The sequence below is a fragment of the Adiantum capillus-veneris genome, chromosome 13 (genome assembly GCF_014529385.1).
Source record: "Adiantum capillus-veneris isolate H3 chromosome 13, ASM1452938v2, whole genome shotgun sequence".
In the NCBI taxonomy this organism is placed as follows: Eukaryota; Viridiplantae; Streptophyta; class Polypodiopsida; order Polypodiales; family Pteridaceae; genus Adiantum; species Adiantum capillus-veneris.
Window position 1 is genome coordinate 59,888,652 of NC_140943.1, and position 18,965 is coordinate 59,907,616.

Sequence of the window (18,965 nt, forward strand, 5' to 3'; positions counted from 1 at the left end):
CCTTCATATGCGGATATGGTTAATAAACCTCAAACCCCTGCTTACTTTACAGTGGGAATGTCAGAACTCAAACCTCCAATGTCTTTACTTCACCCGCCGCACCTCTTTTCAGGTAATGATTTTCACCCTCATGATCACTTTAACGCAGAATTTATGGTGGGTATTCTGTCAGAAAATGTTAGAGATTTCTCTGGGAAGCTCCAACAGGGTCAGTCTGTTAATAAGGTGATGCAAGATAATACTTATATAGCAGGGGAACCAACCCCTATCCAGCATTCCCCTACTCCTTGTGATTTTCCTCAAGAGGAGGCTGAGGTCAACACTGCTGACCCTTCTCAAGCTATGCCTATTGATGAGGCAGTGATCATCCCTAAGCAAGAATTGGAGCTCTGGCACTCACAACTTCAGGAAACGGTTGTCATAGGTTTACTCCATGGTTCTAGACCTTCTGTGGAATCCCTTAAAAATTGGATGTCTGTCAATTGGACTAATAGAGACATCAAGGTCTCCCATGTCCAATACCTACCTAACAGTTACTACCTGTTTTTTTGTGATGACCCTAGCTCTGCACTTCAGATTATCAGCCAAGGTCAATGGCTCATCAGAAATGCTATCCTTTCAGTATTTAATTGGTTTCCTGGCTTTAACCCTAGAGGGCCTAAACCAACCAAAGCCCCTGTTTGGATTGATTTCCTTGATCTACCAATTGAGCTTTTTTCTTGGCTTAAAAACATATGTTCCAATGTGGGCAGAGTCTTAGGTCAAAGAGCCAGGATTGGAATCCATCCCAAATGGGACCCTCAGCTCTAGTAGAAGTTGATCTGCAGGCAAAGCTGAAATCTATTATCCCCATCAAAGACTTAGAAGGTAGCCTTCTACACCTTCAAACTACCCTCTACAGGAACCTGCCTAATGCATGCTTTCATTGCATGAGACAGGGTCATTACATTACAGACTGCCCTGACCTCAACCCCCCCAATCCTCCTCAAGAAGAAAAGCAGCCAGAGAAGAAAGAAGCTTTTCAGCCTGTCCAGAGGAAAAAAGTTGCCAGAAATGCTAAAAATAGCAGACAGCCTAACAACAGAAATAAAAATAGCTTTATCTCCCTTCTGCAAGAAGTATTTGACCCTCTTAACTATGACGTGCAAGAAGAAGAAGCTAATGCTTCACCACATCATGAGGGAAATGTTGAAAGAGAGAATCCAAGGGAGAAAGGACTCCCTCCAACAAATCAGAATGGAGCCCCTAGCACAAGGCACCCCACTCCCCCTGAAAGTCCAATGAGTCAAGCCAGGGGCTTATCCTCAACAGATTCGTCTGATTCTGAGGGGACTTCAATTCCTAGTACTCAACTCAAGGACAATCACCTTTTTGAAGCTCAGCTTATGGAACATGACAAGGCTGCCAAAGCACAACTGAGCTGTGACCCTGACAAGTCAGTTGATATCTTCATGACCCAAGCAGAAGAGGAGAGACTTCCTATGGCTCAGTCCCTAAAAGATAAAAGGAAAAAGGAACCCTCCAAGGATTCACAAGGACTTCAGTCTCTTTGTCAAAACCTGCAAAGAATAGCAAAAAATGAAGTGTCCCAACATAAAAGCCCTCACCTACAACTGTAAGGGGCTCACTGATCCCCTAAGGGCCCTTATCATTAAAAAATGGATTTTTGATACTAATCTCCATCCTGATTTCCTTTGTCTACAGGAGCTGAAGGTCTTTGGTTCAAACCTTATCTCTAACCTTCACAGGATTGGCTCTGGTTATAAATGGTATTACACTGAACATTCACAAGGCAAAGGTGGTGCAGCCTTGGACATTACAGAAAAGTACAACCATCTGGTGATAGCTCAACACTCTTTCCAAAAAGGTAGTTGGATAGTTGTATCCCTTGGCCAACCTTTGAATTTCACTCTTGTCTCTGTCTATGCTTCTAATTCTTATGTGGAAAGAGCTAATGCCTGGGAAGAGATCTCTAACCTCTCAGGGCCTTGTATGATTGTAGGAGACTTTAATATGGTAGAGTATTCTCTTGACAGATGGAATCAATTGGGGCCTCCTTTGAGATGCTGTGAAAAAGCCAAATGGGAACAAGTCCTAGTGAAGCACAACCTTGTTGATATCTCAGAGAACACTGGTCACACTTGGAGCAATAAACAAAAAGGTTCCTTCTATAGAGCTGCCAGACTGGACAGGGTTTACATGAGCTCCAGTGTCATGCAGGAATATTGGAAGGTCATTTGTTATAAAGATAACTCTATTGCTCTGTCTGATCACCTGCCAGTTATCTTTGAACTTCAGAAAGAGGAATGTACTTATAAGGCAGGCTGGCCGCATCTGGATCAATCTCTGCTTGCCTTAGACATTGTCAAAAGTAAAGTTGAGAATATCTTTGAATCTGCATTATGTTCTCATGTCTCTGCATTCAAAGCCTGGGATAGAGCAGTTAGGGAGACTCAGACTCTTCTTACTGGATTTAAAAAGGAAGCTAGGGCCATTAGAGAGAAAAGAAGGATGCTGATCAGGAAAAATATAGAAGATCTTGAAGCTCTGTCTGGTCCTAGTAGTCCTCCATCTCCCCTCCTAGATGAGCTCAAAGTCTCTCTTAGAGAATAGGAGCTCCTAGCTGCTAAAGCCTCACTCCATTGGACAAGAGAATTTTGGGCAGGTAAAATCAATAAACCTGATAAACAAATATTTAATCTTCTTAAGAAAAAGAAAATAAAAGAGTTTGTCCCACTACTCAAGGATGAGAATGGTCTTTAGACATCATCTCATAAGGATAACTTAAAGTTTGCCACGAAATATTTTGGTGATATTTTCTCCTCCCCCCCCCAAAAGAGGGGCTGATATCACAGCTACCAGAGCCACTATTGCTAAGGCAAGGAAAAAAAGTGTGCCTGAGGCTACAGCTCAAGTGATGGATCAGCCCCTAACAAAGGGGGAGCTGAGAAACACTATAGATGCTTTAAAAGATGGTAAATCTCCAGGCATTGACGGCATACCTTATGAGTTGTTTAAAATTTATAAGAATTTTCTTTTGCCCCATCTCTTGTCCATTTGGAAGGAGGCTTTAAAGATAGGAGCTATATCTACCTCTATGAACACTGGTGTCATCAAGCTCATTCATAAAAGAGGGGAAAAGGAGGACCTAGGCAACTGGAGACCCATTACCTATCTGACTTCCATTTACAAAATTTTCTCTTTGGCCCTAGCTAGAAGGCTGAGTGATCACATGAAACACATCATTCTGCCAGAGCAGAAGGGATTTATTAAGGGCAGGTTCATTTTGGATGCAATCATTACTTTATGGGAAGCTATGGAATATGCCCAAGACAGTGATCAAGAATTCTTATTCTTTAAGATAGATTTTGATAAATCCTATGACAGAATTGAGTAGGACTTCATCTTTCAATCCCTGTTTGACATTGGTTTTGGGAAACCCTTTATCAAATTTGTTCAAATTCTATTTGGTAATGCCTGTGCAATAATTGCTATTAATGGAGATTTATCTGAGATTTTTACATTAAAGAGGTCTATCAGGCAAGGCTGTCCTATAGCTCCTCTATTGTACGCTATATGCTTTGACTCTCTTGGATGGTTAGTGAAAGATGCACTAGACAAAGGTACTATGCAAGGTTTGAAGATCCCAGGGATGGATAGAGATCTTGTACTGCAACAGTTTGCAGATGACACCAACTCCATAATTGCTAATGATAGTGCTTCAGCTACTCAGTTCTGGTTGTGTTTGGACACATTAGTAATTAACCACAACAAAACAGGTTACAGAAGCTCTAATGGTTTTACTCCTCAGGTAATTACTACCTCTGGCTGCCAAGAAATTAAGAATGGGGAAGTCTTTAGGCTGCTTGGCATTCCAATGGGGTTCAAATTTTCTTTTGCTCAGAGATGGGATTGGGTCATTGATAAATTCAAACAAAAGCTGGGCAAATGGCAGCAAGCCCACTCCTCCATTTCAGCCAAAGTTTTTATTTTAAAGCACTACTTGTTTCCCTCACTCATTTATTTTTTGTCTTGCTGGTCTCCAGCTAAGTACCAGATTAATCAAATCTTCTCTATGGCAAGGAACTTTTTGTGGGGAGGTGATAATGCTCACAAAAGGCTGCCCAAAGTTTCATGGGAAATCTGTTGTCTCCCAAAAGATAAAGGGGGGCTTGGACTACTTAACCTTGAGAGACTTTCCACCAAGCTTGCAGCCAAGTGGATCTTCAAATCTTCAAACTCAAAGGATTACTGGGCTGCACTTATCAAAAGGTATATTCAGAAATTCAGATGTGCTAACTATAAATCTTGGTCAAACTTTCATCTCAGGGAGATCTTGCTGTCAACTATCAATCTGCATCCAGTAGGTTCTAAGCTAGTTAGCTGAATGTGGCTGGCCCGGAATACAGTCAAAGCTCAGTGCAATCCCTCAACTGAACTCTTCTCTAACCAGTCCTTTTTTCTTCAAGAATCTATATGGTTTGTTTTTTTTGCAGGAAAATCCTTTGTACTACCTTGCAAAAAAGCTCACAAATGTCATAAAGCTGGCATTAGGTACTGAGAAGACATTCTCCACCAGGGCAAACTGAAGACTGAAAGACAGCTTCACCTTCAATTCTCAATCCCAATCTCCCTTGCCAAGTGGTGTCTGGTGTCTTCCAACTTGAAGCTAGGACAATTCACTGTCGCTCTCAGAGATAACCAGGCAGCAATCATGATTGGCAAGCTTACTGAAGATGTTTACAAGCACTTCTACCCTAAGCCAGGTGTAGAAGAGGACATAAAGAAAAGACTCAACAAAATTTGGAAGATTGGCTGGAGTAAGAAGCAATGGACCTACAGGTTTAAATGTCTTTGGGCATTTCCTTTGGAGATTAAACATTCCACCATCATGTGGCGAATCATCCATAATGGCATCTGGATTGGTAGCAGAGCACTCAAAGCAGGAGTTAGTGATGGTATTTACAACAGATGCCATAAAGCAGTGGAAGACAATCTACATCTTTGGTTTAATTGTAAAGCTAATGGGGGGATACTAAGAGCCATCCAGAATGTAACCAGCCAAATAAATCTCAAAGCTTTGGACTTCAAAGACTTGTTACTGGGTTGTTGCAGGGGTCTTGACATCCCCCTATGGTCCATCTGGAGAGGGTACTTACTTTGGTTTATTTGGAACCATAGGAATGTTGTTTTGTTCAATAGCCCATCAGCCTATCCCTTATGGCTCCTTAAGTCTGATCTCAAACAGTCTGCCCTCAAGCTGTGCAATAAACTTAAAGAAGCTTTACCACAAGGCTTATCTTTATCCTTTGTCTTAAAGTCTACCCGATGGCAAAAATGGAGTACAGTAGACCCTATGTTTTACCACCCTGCCAGATTCCGAATGCTCTACCTCTTGTAATTGTCTGTAGTAGTTGGGGCTGACCCTCCCCCTACCTGTGGGTCTTCTTCTCCCCATTGTATCTCTTTTTTTTAATACTATTCCACTTTCCTCAAAAAAAAAAAAAAAAAAAAAACAATCATGCTTTCAATAGTGCATCCATCGTTTAAACGGTGAAGTCCGTGTGATTGTACATGAGCACAATTACAAAGTAAAATGAAGGAATGATGGAAGGGACTCGCGAGTGATCGCACTGCGCAGCTACTGTAAGTACTGCAAATAGTAAAGTGAGTACAAAGTAGAAGATCAGTACTGCAGCTGCAGATCACAGTGGGGTTAGTTCTCTCACGAGTCTCAGCTGTTTCGGTAATGTACAATTTTCCTTTTGGTTCACAATAATTATGCCTGCACTAATTAAGGTTAGCGCCGTTAATCAATATGTATGCATGTCATAATTATGTTAGGTTAATTTGATTAATTAGCTGCGTGACGATATTGCACATGATCACATTAGGCTGCTGGCTGGTGGCGTACGTTTGCCAGCAGCCTCGAGCTCGCTACTCCAGTCCGCGCTGCTGAATCGTTGGTCCACCTCACCATCTCTTTGCAGCTCGCGATCCACTCCATCCACGCTACTGCTCTGAAACCCCGCCGAGGACGACGAGGGACTGTATTGTGAGGATGTATGCTGCCCATTCTTATACTTGCCTGCTGCTGCTTCTATGCTAGCTACCACCTCATCAAGCCAAAATTTGGGTGTCAGCTTTTGCTCAGTACCCTCATAATTATGCATACCTTGATCATGATCTCCTTGATCTGACTTCAGCTTGCATGCTGAAGAGTTATATCTTTCTTCAAGCTCCGAGAGACATAAAGGGCGCGGTATGAAGGGTGGCCTGCATATGTAAGGGAGAGAGTCCCAATTCAAGCCACTAAAAAATGGGTGCTGCTTGATGTCAAGGGCGCCACGGACTGTGCCGAGACGGGCGGCAGGGTCTTTTACCAAGAGCTGAGCTATGAGATGCTTTGCAGGAGATTTCATGCCTGGGAACTCTGGCTCTTTCTCTAGAATGTTGCACAGAGTCTCTTGACTGTTTGGCCCCTTAAATGGAGTGTCACCATATATCATCTCATATAGGAAGACCCCAAAGCTCCACCAGTCCATAGAAAAACCCTGCTCCTCTCCCCTTAGCACCTCTGGGGCTACATACTCATCAGTGCCCACTACACACACATACCGTTCCTCCATATTTTTGCAAGGCCTGCTCAAATTCAAGTGGGGAAAGCACAGTACCGAATTATGTGTGCGCCGTCGCAGTTTGCTCACTCTCTTTGCTTTTGATCTCTCTTTAGAAGCTTTTTTGTCTCCTGATCCTCTGCTTAAGTACCCTTGTTTACTAAAGCATTTCTTCCTTCTCCTTAAGCTCACAGTTCCATTCAAGCCTAGGCATTGCAATCTACACAAATTACAGGTTTGCTTTGTAGTGCTTGCTCTTATACTTACATTGCCCTCATGAGCAGCTGCACCTACAGACACTATATGTTCTTTAGAACCTTCTGTTGATTTCCTGAGTTTCCATAATTTCTTAGCAAGTGGATGCAGGCATAACTGTTGAGCCTTTGAATCTGAGTGGGCCTCTGCGAGGATATGCTGCCGCAAAGTGCCAGTGGCTACCGGCCACACATTAATGGCTGTTGGTTTAATTGCTGCCTGCTGCTGCAAGGGGAGGGACAAGTCAAAGTCAGTGAGCTTGATGTGGCCACTGCCTTGCACCAAAATGTTCTCTGGCTTCAAATCTCGGTACACAATGCTGAGCTTGTGTAGATGCTCCAAGGCCACCAGCACCTCTGCAGCATAGAATCTACACAAAGTTCCATCTTTAATACTCTCATGGATGAAATTATACATTAATCAAATTAGAACCAGCTTAAATTAGTACTCAAAACCAACTCTCATACACACAATTACCTTGCTGCTGTCTCCGAGAACCTCTTCTCCGGTTGTCTGTGCCGTAGCACATTGAGGTCGCCACCGGGGCAGAAGTCCAAGAGGAACAAGGAGTGGTTGCCGAACTCAAAGTGGGCATGAAGGGTTTGAAGAAAAGGGTGATGCAGAGAAGCGAGGATGTCGCGCTCAACGTGGGAGCGCTGCTTCTTGGAAGGGAGAGAGTGGGTGATCTTGAGAGCGAAGGGGTTGGAGTGGGAGAGGACAAGGAAGACGGTGCCCATATTGCCGCGGCCAAGGCAGCCAAGGGGTGTGAAATCGTCCAAGTGGTGGAGAAATTTGGTGGGCGACAGCATTTTTGGCGGCGGCAAGGGGGCGGCGGCGGCTGGCGTAGGAAATAATTCCTCTTCTTCTAATTCTTCTTCCTCGTAAGACAGCAGAAGGTGGGGGACTTGCATGGTGGACGTCAGCAGTTTACAGAGGTAGCGTCTGGGTTACGCATGTGACGTCGAGGAGGAGGCGGACTGCAAGAAAGAAAGAGCGGAGGGTTGATCAGACAGCTTCAGCGTTCAGCGGCGAAGACCACTGTAGGCACGCCAGCTTATAATTAGGAGCACCCATTGACCCCCCTCCTCATGCTGCATCTGTGACTGTACTGTACTGCTGCGGCAGCAGATGCCCAGTAGGACTTCTTGTGTTCTGCTGCTGCTTAACGCCCGCTGCTCATGAGTGCAGAGCATCATAATGTTCCTGCAGAGCCTCCACTAGGTCTCTGCCCAGCGACTGTAGTACAGTACTGTACTCTTCATGAGTCTGCGTAGGCTGCAGCAAGGGCCCTTGCCTTTTCCGCCCACGCCAGCATTCGCTCATTTTTCCTGTGGCTCATCAAATGATCGGCCGTTGCAGCTGCTGTCTGCAGAAGGCTCTGCACACCAAAAAACATCAATCACACTTTCTCTTTTGTTAAAAATTGTGATCATTTCATTTTGCCGCACGCACGTACGCCCCCCATCCCCCCCCCCCCCCCCCCCCCCCCCTCTCTATAATGTTCCTGCTGCTGACTAGTGCGACGTCGTGGGTACTCACTCTCCTCCAGCCAAAAAGGCATCCACGATTCCACAATCCACAGTAGTTAGCAGGTAAATACCGGCGCGTTACTTTTACGTTTGTGATGAGCTAGCGGTAAAATCAGGACTGAGGGCGCAGGGGAGATCTCTCTCTCTCTCTCTCTCTCTCTCTCATCACACATTCTGACAGTACCCTAACGGCAGTGCACACACACGAGGGCTTGCCTGCAACTGCGATTTACTTATTGAAGTTGCGTTGGGCTCATGACTTGAGTTAACTCAAGGGGACTACTACTTTTAATAAAGGGCGTGGAGCAATTGTACGTATATATATATTCACAATAATTGGAGCAGGCCAAGGAATATTCTTGCGTGCTCCATATTCTGCTTCATGCAAGCAAGCCCTTCACAGCTTTAAGTGCAAGCAACACTGGTCACAAGAAGGTATAGAAATTTTTTCATGTAGGAAAATGGAGTCTTTTTCAGTGTTTTTCATACAATGCATAACATCATGAGCTTCTGTTCAGGAGGCACCGCATACCTAGCTAGGTACGATTGGGGGGCCCGAGGGTCCCCTGCCCCCAATCGTACCTAGCTAGGTATGCGGTGCCTCCTTCGCAGAAGCTCATGATATTGAGGTAAGTCACAATGTGAGAATCTGTCCAAAACTTCCTGTGGGTGGTAGTGGAGTGATTCGAACACGCGGCTACCCCATAAGCTTAAGATTGGGGACAGCGGACCGCCATCCCGATGGCTGTTTGTTTAGATGAGAAAATTTATAAATCTTCTTCTGGCAATACCCAAGGTATGGGTTGAATCCTCTAAGGTGGTTAGGAGGAAGCAAGGGGGTGGCATCCACAATGCTCATTCATCCCATGATCTAACCGTAGATCCACTTAAATTTTCAAGTTACTTTTTGACTTCATGTATATCATCATTGACGATATGAAGTTTAAACAATTTCTCACCTTAAGGCCAAGTTCCAAGTTCAAATAGAATCTCTAAAGATTCTATCTGTTCTTGAATGCCTATTTGATGAACTAAATTCATTGTCAATTCATCCTTGAGCGAAGTTTGCAGCAGAAGCCAACAATCGATCCCATCATCACGCGCTTTAGAGAGATCCCATGGCCTACACCATTCCAACGGGAGAGCCCGTGAGTGCAATGCATGACCCTTCTCTAGCATGGCATCCCAAGTGTGTGGAGGTTGTGGGCTACCATACTTGCCACGACCTGCCTCACCACTTACTTAGGACCCTATCACACACATCCGTGTTGACATGTGTGCAAATGAGTTGGCAAAAGAAGATTGGTTGGTTGCAGTGTCCGTCAAAGTGCAAAGGCAACCGAGATCAACCCCTCGCCCTTCATGAAAAAGTAGCGGACATGCGCAAAAAATGCACGCAAAAGGTTTTGAGTTGGACACACGATCGTTAACAGCATTTAACTTCCGCCAATATAGCACGTCTTATTCGTGATTGATAATGTGGAAATTTTATATATAATTAAACATCCGCCTATGTGTGACACTACAAGCGTCCACACATGCTCTCTTTGAGCTTATCCGACACCCATATGTGACACATGCCTTATCCTAACATAAATTAACTCAACAGTTGGATTTTAATTTTTGCTCACGAGTTGCCTTTCCCTTCCCTAAACACAAGAAGATTTAGAAATTTTATAATGTAGGAAAACAAAGTCTTTTCGAGTGTTTTTCATATAATGAATAACATCATGAGCTTCTGTGTGGGAGGCATCGCATACCCTCAGCTCTAAAGGGCACGGGAGATTTATTGAAGCCCAAGCAGTGGGATCCACGTAGCGAAGCCAAGACACGGCGATTGAGACGCACGCAACCGTACGATGCCGAGGTAAACTAGGACACGAAAAGGTAAACTTGAACAAGCAGGGGGGAACTGTTCAACTTTACTTATCATTATATAGTTTGCCCATATGTCAACTTCCCTGTCGTGGGTGTAGCGGTTAGAGCATTGGGCTCTCATGGTCGTGGCGAGGGTTCGAGTCTCTGTGCCTGCGATCGGTGCCCATTTTTTTCCGCAATCCATTCGTCTCGAGATCCCCCCTTTGGACCCCCACCGCGGATCCCATCTCTATTCTCCCGTGCCCTTTAGTGTTGAGGATCGCCTACCAAGCTTGGTATGATTAGGGACAAGAGACCGTTGGCCATCGAATCTCCCAACATTCTACCTAATGAAACCCAAGCCCAAGAACTAAGAACTGCTTCACTCTAAGAAATAAAAACTACCTACTCGTACTGGCTCTATTTTCTATAGATTAGACGAAATCTATTGCAAATTCCAAAAAATTGAACTCCCCGACCCGCCCTTTATTGGCATGCATCGACGCCTCCCCTCGTCGCCCCTCTCCTCCGTTCGACCCTCGTCTCCATTAGTTCCCCCTCTGTCGATTGGCCCATACAACTTACTGCTCGCACTTGCTGCATGTCACGTAAGAAACAAAGAGAGTGATCTACAGAGGGTAGCATGGCAAGAGAGATTGTGCGTCCACCCTCTTGCTTTGTCCCGCCCTGACCTGGTTTGCAGCTTGCCTACAGAGTGATGGCCCCTTGACATTTGTGCCAAATCTCTCCATTAGCGTTTCCCCCCTTTCCCAAATGAGTTAACACCCCTCTTGTCAGCCCCTCGTCATGTCCTGCTCGGGTGCGACCTTCATGCCCTGCTCATTCGCAGGTGTGTTGTCACACACACACACACACACACACACACACACACACACACACACACACACCATCTCTTGTGTCGCCTCTTCTACTTTGCATCTCCCACACGAGGTGGAGCTCCATCCGAGCAAAGCACAACAAGAATTTATCTAGACGATCGCACATCTATGCCCACTAGATGTGGCCTTAAATATAAAAATGCCAACATTTCCCCCTCCAATGTTGTGCCGCAAAACCTGTTTGATTTGCCGCCACCTCTTGCGGCCCTCAATGGCACTCGCGACACTTCCCTTGTCTCTTGCAACGCCACCTCTCTGTTGTAGGTTTGCTCGCACCCCTCGCGAATCGTGTATGTCTTTTTTATCTTTTAACTTAAAGAAAGCATCTCTAGAGATTTTAGTTAAAGAAATGCTTTCAAATTGGCCACACATAGTAGACCCACCTGCTACAAACCATTAGACAACAATTATGACAACCATATATATTGTGATTCGGTTTGCAGCCCACTCCTATAAACATGTTCCATCAGTGTGAGGTTCATGTTTTTGACAATGTAAAAGTAGCAATTGAAAAACTCTCTAATAAAGGAATTAGACTATTTTAATGAACATTATGTCGTACACGCATAAAAAAGGCATCAACATGGCACTAGTACTTTATATATTTGTCATACTGGATCAAATCGACATACTATTAATTAATTAGAACCCGAGATTCTTTTTCCTACTGCTCTCAAAGTAAGCAATCTGCGTTCGTCCCGGTTCTTGCGTGCGTCCTCCTTTGTTCTCCTGTGCATGCAGACATCCTTCTCCCGCGATCGTAATCTAGCCTCAGGGAGATAGACAGAGTTTTCCGCCTCCATTGCCTCAGAGAGAGACGAAGAGAGACACCTACGCCTACATTGCCTGAGAGAGAGAGACAGAGAGAGTGAGAGAGAGAGAGACATACGTGCACATCCATTGCTTGAGAGACAGACCTGCACATCTTTACTCATGTTCGTGGACGACTCTCCCAAAGACCTACTCTCCATCGCGCCTGCTTCCCTTGCTCGCTCGACTGATTCGCGCCCCACCAAATCACATGAAAAAATATCAAGCCCTGCTTGCACATGGCATATTGCCTGCAATTCTTTTTCTCTCTCTCTTCCACGTGACAAACCCCCCCCCCCCCCTTCCAAGCAATCCAAGGGATCTTCCAAGATGCCCCTTAATTCATGTGCTTAGCAAAATTGTGGGTTGTGGGGACATACACTTGGGGAAATTAATACCCACTCTATGGACACAATAAAGGCTAGAGGAAGAGGGGCTATAGGACGTGAGGGTGCACTTATAAGAAATTATTTGTATCATATGCGTTGAAATGATATTAAAATAACCCATGTACTTGTACTTGTACATTGTGAGGCAATAAAATAATATTAGCCCTTGATCTCTTGAGCTCCTCAAATGCTTTACCTAGGCTTCTAGATAACCAAAATTGAAGTGAGTTATGTGTCATTACATATTATCATGCACACCACCATACCAACTCTTAAAAGTCTTCGGATAGCCAAGGGGGGCTTGAACCCAAGACCTTGGACACATAGGATATGACTCTACCATGGGGGTTGGATGTGTGCGAGTGATGGGATGTCTCTTTTTTCACCGGTGAAACTGTTGTACATAAGATGTGTGCGTGTGGTTCAAAGTTTATGTACTCTCTATACAAGCAAGGTGGAGTATTCACAGCGGCCTTCAAAAGGTAAAAAGGTGACTATTGAGGGGCCATGATCAGAGTTTAAAATCTATATTAAAAAGGTCAAAGTTCATAATGATCTCCATGAGAGAGAGAGAGAGAGAGAGAGAGAGAGAGAGAGAGAAGGTATTGTTCAAAAGAAACCTTCAATTTAGTCCTTAATGTAAAGTTGTGGAATTCAGTTTACTTCTTAAGCAGCGTTCAAAAAAATCGAAATTTATTGCATTTTTAACGGGCTAGATTTGTAAAAATCCTAGCTAGATTATGAGATGGCCTTAACAAACACTTATAAGTTTTAATGTAAAAATCGACAAATTTAATAACTTAATAACCGGCAAACTTTCAAGTGTGCCCTTAATTTCTTTGGTTAGGAAAAATGATTTTGACAAGGTTTGTTCTTAAGTTTAAAATGATTTGTGGTTTTAAAAAATCAAAAAGTTTTTGAAAAAATATTATGTTCAAACTTCAAATCATTTATTGCATCCTTTTCAAAATAAAGTAAATGTAGCATTGGAAAAGATCATGGGAAAGGGTTTCTCTTCAATGCTCTTCAAAGCTTTCAAAACTTTTTGAGGGACACTTCTCAAACACCAAAAATTGGACTACCTTCATCCATATGGATACTAAGGCCTTTTTGAAGCAAAAAAAAAGAAAACTCTTTTTTATTGGTACCGATCATAGCCTAAGGTCTCAAAAGGTGGCATCAATATATGTAGTGACAACCAGAGTGCCCACTAGTGCCACATTTCCAATGTCTTTGGGGCTATGTGTGCACTTAAGTGTTAGTGATTGTAAACTTTCATTTGTAAAATATTGGAAATGGAAATCATCACAATTGTCAACCTTCTTATTCAAGGTTCATAATTGAATGCTTACGTTGACCAGCCAACTTCAAGTATTGTTAGGAGCTTGGGAGATTCACTCTCTATAGAAAAGGACATGTCACTCACAAAAAGAGTCCCTCAAAACACTCCCATCTATAATTGCATAGAGTAAATATGACTCTAGTCACTTTTTATAGTTATGATTTATAATTAAAATAAATTATATCTCTAATTATATTAAAAAATTATGATTATATAAATTTGATACGTTGACATGAGATATTGATTTAGAATACTCTTGATTAAAAAACTCAATTTAGTGTGCAAATTAAAGCGATAACTAGAGTTGGTAACTTTTTACAAATAACTTTGATAAAAATGTACGTGGTCTTAATTTGTTTTCTTCGTATCTATGACATGCACAACACATTGATTAAACAAATAAATCAATTCTAATTTTAAATCACACAAAAAGTTTTATATCTTAGAGAAAAAGTATTTTAAATGTCATATAACGGAACAATGTCCCACATATTAAGCAAAACACATGTATGGAAATGGTTTTCTCCCTCATCTTTTTGTTTTTTATTTAGAGAAAAGCGGATTAATGGAGGAAGTGTCCCTAGTAGGCACTCAATTTTGGTAAGGGTGATCATAATAATGATTGTGACCTCATTTCTATTAGAGGGAGTCTTGGGAGATGCTTTGCACTTCTATTGTAAGAGATCTCATAATGATTTTTGAAGTTTTGGATATTAATCACAAAGTTGGCCTAAAATCTAAATGAGCCTGGGCTTTTGTTTTTTTGGCTTATGAATTACACCTTCAACCAATTCAACCAACTGTTGTGTCAAAAAAGAAGTGTTGTCAACAAGAGCTAGCTCACTTGGTAGAGCAAGAGCCCCTTGTGTCAAAGGTCTTGGGTTCAAACCCCCTTACAGCTCGTATGACATGTAACCCTTAGGGACTGTACCCTTAGTCCAAATGATGGATTGGCCACCCTAACCCAGCTAGGATGACTCACCTTAAGAGTCTGGTTGCCTCCACCTACAGGGGTTAGGTGTGTGTGTTGTAATTTCAAAGTTCTACTCTCTACAAAAAAAAAAAAAAGTGCTCATTTATTGTCACTTTTCATAGATTTGCAAATTATACCACCTTAAGAAGAAAAATCCATCATGTTTTAAGGTGAAGGGTCACTAGCGGGCCATATAAGATGTGCAGAGCAACAGAAGCTTAATCCTTGGTGGCTCCGACAATTGAGAGACGCAAAGGTGAGCTCTTCTCAACGAAATCGACGACGCCTCCAACATTGAACCATAGCGCTCGTCTGACAAAGAAGCGTGCATCCCAATGCAAAAAAATAGGTCTGAGACATGGAGACGAACCAACACCAAATATAGTATGATTTTTAGCAAATTACAAATGAACACATAAACGAAATTCTCAACATATTCCATATTTTTGCCTCTAAATTGGGGCTAGGTCCATCCTCCTTTTGGTGACTGTCTCGCTACTGACCCCGTTACCCTATAGTGGTATGTTTTGGTCCAGTAGTTTTGGACATGTGTCATTGGCTATAAGACGTAGAGAATATCCATCCTCATTTTGGTGACTGTCTCGCTACTGACCCCGTTACCCTATAGTGGTATGTTTTGGTCCAGTAGTTTTGGACATGTGTCATTGGCTATAAGACGTAGAGAATATTCATACTATAAACTTGGAACGGTCATTATGTATAAATTGTGTGTGTCGAATGCATTCAAAGACTATTTATAAAACTCTTTATTTGTGAATTTTTGACAAATAAACTACACCTACAATATGTAATTTGTTTTCTAATTACATTTTTACGTTACTCTTTCGCATGTGAAAATGTGAGAAAAAAATAAAATAAATTATCCCTTCTGTTGCATTCACGTGATAATCACATAATTATTAAGTGACCCTCCTAAAAGCCCCTCGAAACTACAAGTTACGACTTAAATACAAACATTTGCACGGGGATTGATTGACAAATTTAACAACATTATAGTAAATACACTTTGAAGAATTATGCATGTTTATTGAAATGCATTGTTAATTTGTCCTCATAGATTCTCTCTGACAACACGTTGTCTCTTGATTTTATTGCATGTAAAATCCTGCATAGCTAAAGATGCGACAAATAGAATATTCTTTTTCATTGATGAATGACTAATTTGGATGTTTCATAGAAGTTTCCAAAGGATTGTAAAGGTCAATTTATGGACGCTAGTTTTTACTGTGCATAATATTGTACTCCTTAGTTCTCTAAGGATGTCACCTACTTTCCATGATACCTGGGCTAGTGAAGGACCAAATTCTATCACTAAAAATATCTAAAGTGACTATTTTGAGTGTAACTATATAAGCGTTATTAAAATCTATCCTTCCCTTTCCTTTCCTCTTTCATTCAAAACCAAAGCATCTCCCAAGATTCTCATTAAAACAAATGGGCTCAAAATTGGGGACGCTTACTTACTACTCCTTCTTAGAATCTCTTCAAGATCCTTTAGGATCTCCAATTAGCATGTTCATGCACGTCATCATCTAAAACCAATCTGAATGAGTAACATTTGAACTCATCACGTAGATACTATGAAACTCAAGCTAAACCACTAGGCTATACGCCTTGCTTGTCCTTAGGTCTCCCTTAAGAACTAAAAAACAAATATGCCCCACCTCCCCTTCCCCCCCCCCCCCCCCCCCACACACACACCCCCTGCCCTGCCCTACCCTACCCTACCCCCCCCCCCCCCCCCCCCCCCCCCCGCCCACCCTTCCCTTTTCCTTTCTTCCCCCCCCTCCCCAAAACTAATTAATTAATGCCTTTGTGAAAAAGTTGTTTCGGGACCTACTTGGGCCTATGGGGAGCCTCTAACCTTCTCAAAGGAATTTCAATACTCACTCACTTCGCATGTGCAATATAAAACACAACACACTTGGCTCTTGAATGGTTTCAATCAATAGACTCTAATGAAAATCCAAGGATTTACTATACACATTATGTAGTAAGCCTTTTTGAAGGTGTCAAGGGAACCAGTTTGTAGCCTATATATGTAGTTCTACCATGTCATCGTTCAAGGAAAGCAAGGGTTGTGGCTCTTGTTAGGCATGCCAGACTTCAAATAAGGAGCTGTAAGCACATACTGACACATTCTTTTCCAAGCACTGTTGCATGTCGCCATCGAAACAATATTGGCTCAAGCAAGTTGGATGTTGTTAGCATCGGGTACTTTGAAATTGGCACTGGGTACCTCGAAAGGACGAGAGCAATTTCATGGATGAAGACACCCTTGGTTGTGTATGCATCATGCAAAACCCTTCCAAAAGCATATTTTGTCTTGTGGACTTGTTGTAAAGAGAAGAAAGTGGAGATAAGGAGGTGGCATGCGTCGCTTGAGTTTTCTCGGAACCTAAGGTTGTGAAAGGCAAAGATTTGGCCTTTGAAATTTTGCTCTCATCGTTGCCACTTTGGATAACTACCCACCTAGGCTAGGCCTACATGGCAAAGCAGCGCGCTGGGGAAAGGAGAAAGTGGTGCTGGTAAACTTGGATTGATTTGAAAGGGACCTTACAAGTAACGAATAAAAGGGACTCTTTTTTTTTTTGGGGGGCATGTCCACTTGGCTTTTGGTGTACTACGGGTATCACACAATATGCACCCCCTCACATTACTTGGTCTTTAAGGGTCTCTTTTTATAGCCCCATGTTCGTGCCCCCGCCGGCTCTTCTCTCTCTCTCTCTCTCTCTCTCTCTCTCCCCCTTTTTTTGGAAAACAAATGTCATATTTACAAATGTTACAACTCTGTTACATCTTGCTGGAGGATGCTCTCTCTCTCTCTCTCTCTCTCTCTCTCTCCTTTATTTCTCTCTCTTGTTCCATAGCCAAAATCTTTCCTACTAATCAAGCCATTGTTTCTCTAGCCATCCCCCCTAGTTCCAGTCTTGCCATCCTTGTTTTTCCTAAACGAGGTGACAGTTATCTAGCATTGAACCCTTGACCACAATGTACTTGGCGTTAATCTCTACCGACTAACATATCTTGAAACTCTTTGTCTACCAACTACTATTTATTACCAAAGACAGACACTCGCTTTTCATTTAGCCAAGAGTGGTTGATCAATTATCCCATTTCCCTCTCTGACGAAGGGTTTGAGTTCAAGGCTCATTGGATAGCTCTTTGAGAAGGTTATCTTGTCAGGCAAAAGGGTCCCTTCTCTGTCACCCCCTTCTCTCTCTCTCTCTCTCTCTCTCTCTCTCTCTCTCTCACACACACACACACACACACACACACACACACACACACACATGTAAACTATACTAGAACTAGAACAAGAAATCTCTCACCAAAATTGTGCGTACAGACCTTGCATAGAAAACAATCAAGGCCTGCTTTTTTAATTACATAGTGACACTGATGTAAGGGTGGGAATTCCTAGCAATTGTGTTAGGAGGCTCAACTCCAAAGGTATTGAATTTACAAAACCTCAGACAACAATAAAGAAAAGATAACATAATACCTGGACACAAAATTCCTTTGAAATGGTTAGGGAACCACAACTATATTCCAAATGAATGAAACCATATGAAAGGAGTAGTTGCACCTAGTCAAGATCCAAGGGGATTCAATAGTAACAATAGGGAGACGTCACTTGGGGATTCATCGGTAATAATGAGACGTCACTTGTGTGCACCGAATGCCCCTAATCTACCCCTATAGATGGTGTATGTCGTATGTTTTCGAAATGCATTGTCCCCCCCCCCCCCTCTACAAAACCCAAAAAAAAAAAAAAACCCCACCACACATGATACCATACGATAACCCTTGGTGAATCCCCTGAGGGCAATATAAGCCCTAAATCTCTTTCCTTTTTTTTTTAAAAGGTTTAATTATTTATCTCAACTTTACGTAGCCCTAAATCTATTATTGAGCAGCATAAAGAAACAAATTATAATACCTTGACACGAAACTCCTTCGAGGCGTAAGGGAACCGGTAGGACTATGGTCCAAATGAACCGAACCAAAGGGAGGAGGACTAGTTGCATCTACCTAGTCAAGCTAACTATAATCTTGCAAGCCTTATAAGCCCTTACCAGCCTACACATGCCTAGAACTTATAAAGGCAAGGCTCTCAACAAGAAGAACCTCGAATCTCTCTTTCCACCAAATCATTCAAAGCAAAACATAATTTAATCCTAAGGCTCAAATTCCAAAGGCCCTTTGTCTCACAAGGTTTGCACACACACCCTCCACCCCATATCCAATGTTTAGCGTGGGCCGGGCATAC

The 18,965-nt window shown here is 42.6% G+C and overlaps 1 protein-coding gene across 2 annotated transcripts; it reads right to left on the bottom strand.

Moving 5' to 3' along the window:
• Positions 1-5,524: 5,524 nt before the first annotated feature.
• Positions 5,525-18,730, bottom strand: LOC147444093 (serine/threonine-protein kinase UCNL-like). 2 transcript variants are annotated; one of them, XM_086526825.1, is made up of 3 exons: positions 18,636-18,730; positions 7,350-8,250; positions 5,525-7,242 (listed from the first exon to the last, which is right to left on the bottom strand). In XM_086526825.1, the coding sequence occupies exons 2-3, from the start codon at positions 7,781-7,783 to the stop codon at positions 5,886-5,888; spliced, it is 1,791 nt and encodes a 596-aa protein (XP_086382951.1). In that variant the 5' UTR covers positions 7,784-8,250; positions 18,636-18,730; the 3' UTR covers positions 5,525-5,885. The 2 variants fall into 2 exon arrangements, with proteins under 2 accessions (XP_086382951.1, XP_086382950.1); XM_086526824.1 differs by lacking the exon at positions 18,636-18,730 and having other exon boundaries at positions 7,350-8,325.
• Between the last annotated feature and the right edge of the window lie 235 nt (positions 18,731-18,965).

What these genes read in the sequence shown, in the direction of transcription:
- LOC147444093 (XM_086526825.1), bottom strand. Translation starts at nt 7,783, where the DNA reads ATGCAAGTCCCCCACCTTCTGCTGTCTTACGAGGAAGAAGAATTAGAA. An exon ending in TTCTCGGAGACAGCAGCAAG is followed by an intron (nt 7,243 to 7,349) that starts GTAATTGTGTGT and finishes AACTTTGTGTAG; the next exon opens with ATTCTATGCTGCAGAGGTGC.